The sequence below is a fragment of the Echinops telfairi genome, unplaced genomic scaffold (assembly GCF_000313985.2).
Source record: "Echinops telfairi isolate 266 unplaced genomic scaffold, ASM31398v2 ScPeMD7_7412;HRSCAF=8450, whole genome shotgun sequence".
NCBI lineage: Eukaryota > Metazoa > Chordata > Mammalia > Afrosoricida > Tenrecidae > Echinops > Echinops telfairi.
The window spans coordinates 12,841,255-12,845,548 of NW_022111312.1; the positions used below are offsets into that span (position 1 = coordinate 12,841,255).

Here is a 4,294-nt window from a genome sequence, read left to right on the forward strand (position 1 = left end):
GGAATTTGTTCATAGTTTTTTTTTTAAACAGTGAACTGGTCCCGTTTAAAAGGTTTGAGGGTTCCTGGTATAAAGGTCACATATGGGCCTGTTGAGCGCTGCAGTTGGAAACCCCCAGCGGCTATGGACGAAGGATGAGGCTTTTGATCCCCGTTCATCTCTATAACCCACAGGGGCATATCGACCCTGGCCTATAGTGAGGGCTACAGGGTCCCCCTAGATTGAGATCAACTCAATACCAGTGGGTTTTGGTCTGTTTCCCCCTTTTACTCACTCTTGCTTTCACCCCACAAAACCTACAGTCCAGATGCTAAGTTCTGTGGGCTAGCGTCCAAAACTGTACAGCACTGCACTGCACAAAGCGGGGTCTCGGGGGACTGTGGGCGTGGAACTCTCTACCCCGTTAGACAAAAGGCCAGACGCGATGTAAACCATCTGCCTTCTCCAAGAGCCAACGCACATTCCCATACCCACCCTCTGCACGAGACGATCCCGCTGTTCAGTGCGCCCACACAATGGCGTGTCGTGTGTAATCACCCACCTCTCTCTCTCTCTCTCTGTCTCTGCAGGCCGGCTGGCTTCCAATGTACAGCTGAATGTGTCTTTTCAGGAGCTGACCTCACTGTGCTCGGAGCAAGGGAGTACAGAGGCACGAGTGAATGCAGACACATGAGACTACAACCAGGTGTCTGTTCCCAGGACAAAAAAGCCCAGCCGAGGAGACCTGACCAGACTTGAATGGAATCCCAGGAGCCCCAGCCAGTGAGGGGCGAAGCGGGACGCGTGCTCTCGGCAGCTGGGGATGACAACAGCCAGGTCTGCCAGGCATAAGCCAATCTCCCTGGGACAGCAAGTACCAGAGAGAGGACTTTTAGCACGAGAGTGGCTTTTCTTTAAGACATTTGCACCTATTGAAAGGCAACACTGAACTAATTCCATGGGAAACAAAGCTTTTAAGTATCACCTGTCCCACTCTCAGCTTCATTCTCAGGCTCAAATGTGACACCGTCAAGCCAATGCCAACCGCTGGTGACTTCGTGCATTACCAAGCAGGGTTGCCCCAACGTGGCCTTTTCTCTGTTTTGGCTGTAATCTTTATGGACTGCCAGGCCTTCCTGCTGACTGCCACCATTTTCAAGTCAGTACCCAAACCCTGGAGCCCTGGGAACACGGTGGTTACCTGGGGAGCGTCAATCTACAAGGTCAGCAGTATAAAGCCACCGGCCCCTCCTCAGGAGAGAGGCGCCCTACTACCAGTCCAGAGTTAGTCTTGAAAAACGTACAGGGGCAGTTCTACCCTGGTCCTACCTATAGGGTCGCCAGGTCTCAGGATCAACTCGATTGGCAGTGAGTTCGGTGTTTTGGTTTGGACCCAAACCCCAAACCCACTGCCACCTCGTCAATTCCAGCCGTAGCAATTCTACACAAGGCGTCCGAGACAAAAACATTTCATCTTTCTGTCCAGTGGCAGCTGGTGGGTTTGACCAAACAACCTATGGTTAGCAGCCCAATTCCTAACCCACAGTGCCACCAGGGCACCTTTTGAACTCAGTAGTTGAGTGCAAATGGCTTGTGTTACCCAGAGACTTTCTGACGCTAATGAGATTTCTCTTTTATCCACATAATGCACCTATCAGAAATCCAGTGTACACTTGGAGGTCATTACAAGGTTAGAGATTATTCTCCCTAAGGGTTATCAGCCATCTAGAGCAATCAGACTGTATAGTCTGTCCCCACCCTAAGTAGGGCCCACTCCCTTCTGGTAAAGATAGTCGATTGTTTCCCTGAAGGAAAGCCCAGGGAGGTCAAGCCCACTCAAGGGTGACCAAGGTTAGGCTGCCATATATTGATGGAGTCAAGGGTCTGCCCACCTTGTCACATGTGCACCCCTAGTCCCTCCCCTTCCTATTACGTGTGACACCCCTAGCTCATCCCCTTCCTGTGACTCGTATGCCTATTGTACACCCCCTTCCTGTGATTTGTGTGGTTTACCTGTAATCACGCCCCTAAGTATATCCCACTCTCTGCCCAGACCTGTTCCGGAGATGAGCATGCTACCATAAAATGTGTCTGACTCCTTTATTTCACTCTCTCTCCTACTCTCTCTGACTTTACTATGACCCTTATCTAACTGTACAATTGCGCCTACCAAACCCGTGATTATTGGTTAGGGGCTGGAACCCCTCACAAACCCTCAGCAGTTTGTGGCATCGGCCATTAATACCAAGTGCACTGATCATGGAGCCCTGGTGGCCCCATGGTGAGACCCCCAGCTGCTGACAGGTAAGCAGGTGGCTTGAACCTACCGGCCGCTCTGCAGGTAGGCGTGGGAGAGGAAGGCCTCGCTGACCTGGGTGGACACAGTGGCTGCAACAATGGGCGCAGGACGGGCAGGGTTTTGTTCTGTTGTGCACACGGTCACCATGGGTCGGAATGCACCGATGCCACCTAACAAACTGGAAGACAGATGTTTCTGTGAAGACGGCAGAATCCCACTGGCCTCGCCCAAGACTGACTCAGTGACGCTACAGGGTGGGGTAGCACGCCCCCAGGGCTGTCTTCCTCTGGGATTTACACCACCTCATCTTTCTCCCACAGAGTGGCCAGCGTGTACAGACAGCCTTCTGGTTAGGGTCACACGCTTTAACCACTGCAGCCCGAGCTCCTTCTGCCAAGATTTCAGCCTTGGCAACCCTAGGGGCAGTGCCGCTCTGTCCCACGGGGTCGCTGGGCACCGCAGCGCACTCAGTGATGATGGGCTTGGCTTGCACCTTGGTTTCAATATCACACACCCTTAGTAGTTATGAAGTCACCCGCTGCACCTTCCCAGGCAGATCACTTTGTTTTTATTAAAAGACTCTTCCCCCTCCCCACCCCTAATCCAACTCTTGCTTTCTAAAAAGCAAAAGGGACCAAGTGGCTGTGCAGTTTGGATGAAACTCAGCCTGGAGATACTGGAGATATGAAGTGCAATGTTTCCAAATCTTCACCTGGGGGACACATCGGCTCCAACCCCCTGCCCGACACCTGTTGCTGCTGTGAGCACCACGTCCCCTCTAGAAACAGAATGCCCTCTATTGGGGGTGAGACAGTTCACTGCTTCCCTAGTTTAAGAACCAGCCCAGATTGTGTGGCTGCCGGGACCATCTAGCCGGCCCAGTGAAGGTAATTCCAGAGACTTCTAATGAGCGTCTTGAGTCCCGCAAATTCACACTGGTGTCTCTGCTACCCGACTCCACTCTCTTCTCCCCTCCTTTCTCCAAGAACGCGGGAAGACAGAGGAGCAGCGGTCGGAGGAACTGCAGCAGAATTCAAGCAGCTGGCCCTGGCGTCGACCCCCGGCGCTGTTCTCCCGTGGGGCTCCACCTCCTTTCGGCCGCTTCTTCCAAGGGGAGCGTAGGCGTCCGGCAGCGCACTGGCGAAGTTCGCTGAGAACGCGCTAGACCGGCTTTTCCAGGAGAGACTCGATCCAGCTGGCTCCGTTCATGAGCTTCGTGGTGGCGACGACGTACTCGGTGCCGCCGTCTTCCAGCTGCGAGAGAAACCGCAGCGCGGCAATTTCCGCGAAGGTCACGCCCCCCAGGAAGAAGACCAGCGTGACGCGGTTTTCCCCGGGCTGACCTGGAACGGAAACATTCGGAATCACCGCTCCTCACCCAAAACAACGTGCGCGCCACACAAGGGTTGGCCAACGGTGCACGCCCCCTCGGCGTGTTGTGCGCGCCCGCGATGCGTATGTTATCTATGTGGGCGCGTTGTATGTGAAAAGCGTGATCAGGACCACGTGTTGTTTGGAAGGAAGGAAGGAAGGAAGGGTCTCGGCCCTCTGACTTTGTCTAACTGCGGCCCCCCTGAGGGAACACCACCACTTTCATGCCCTTAACGTCCACAGGCAGGGGTAAAAGCCAAGCAGTGACTGGCACCTAAGGGCTCTACAAATGTATCGCACAGCAGCCGCAGGGGCTCGCAGACCCCTGCTGGGACCTACGTTTCTTCTGCAGGCCGGTGGGCAGGGGCTGCCGCTCCTCGAAGTGGGGCCCGGGGAGGATGCGCAGCACCTCCTCGATGCTCCGCCAGCCGGGTCGGGAGAGCAGCTGGGCCAGGCGCACGCTGAGCGGGGCGTAGCCGCTGTACACGTAGGATATGTCCGTGGGGTTCTGTGTGCACAACAGAAGGGTCACTCCCTGGGGCCAGCTTTGGGGTGCTCCAAGATGATCTCGTTTGACTGTGACAGGAACCCAAACCAAGCCGCCCCTCCCCCCACACCCTGCCCTCCAATCTCCCCAAGCCAGGC

At 54.9% G+C, this 4,294-nt stretch overlaps 1 protein-coding gene across 1 annotated transcript in view; it reads right to left on the reverse strand.

The window, feature by feature from the left end:
* Positions 1-2,823: 2,823 nt before the first annotated feature.
* VPS33A (VPS33A core subunit of CORVET and HOPS complexes) overlaps positions 2,824-4,294 on the reverse strand; it is a 23,929-nt gene continuing 22,458 nt past the window's right edge. The window contains exons 12-13 of the mRNA XM_013006437.2: positions 3,989-4,157; positions 2,824-3,621 (exon numbers count right to left, since the gene is read on the reverse strand). Of these exons, the coding sequence (XP_012861891.1) occupies positions 3,440-3,621; positions 3,989-4,157 (351 nt within the window). The 3' untranslated portion in view covers positions 2,824-3,439. The remainder of the gene's footprint in view (positions 3,622-3,988; positions 4,158-4,294) is intronic.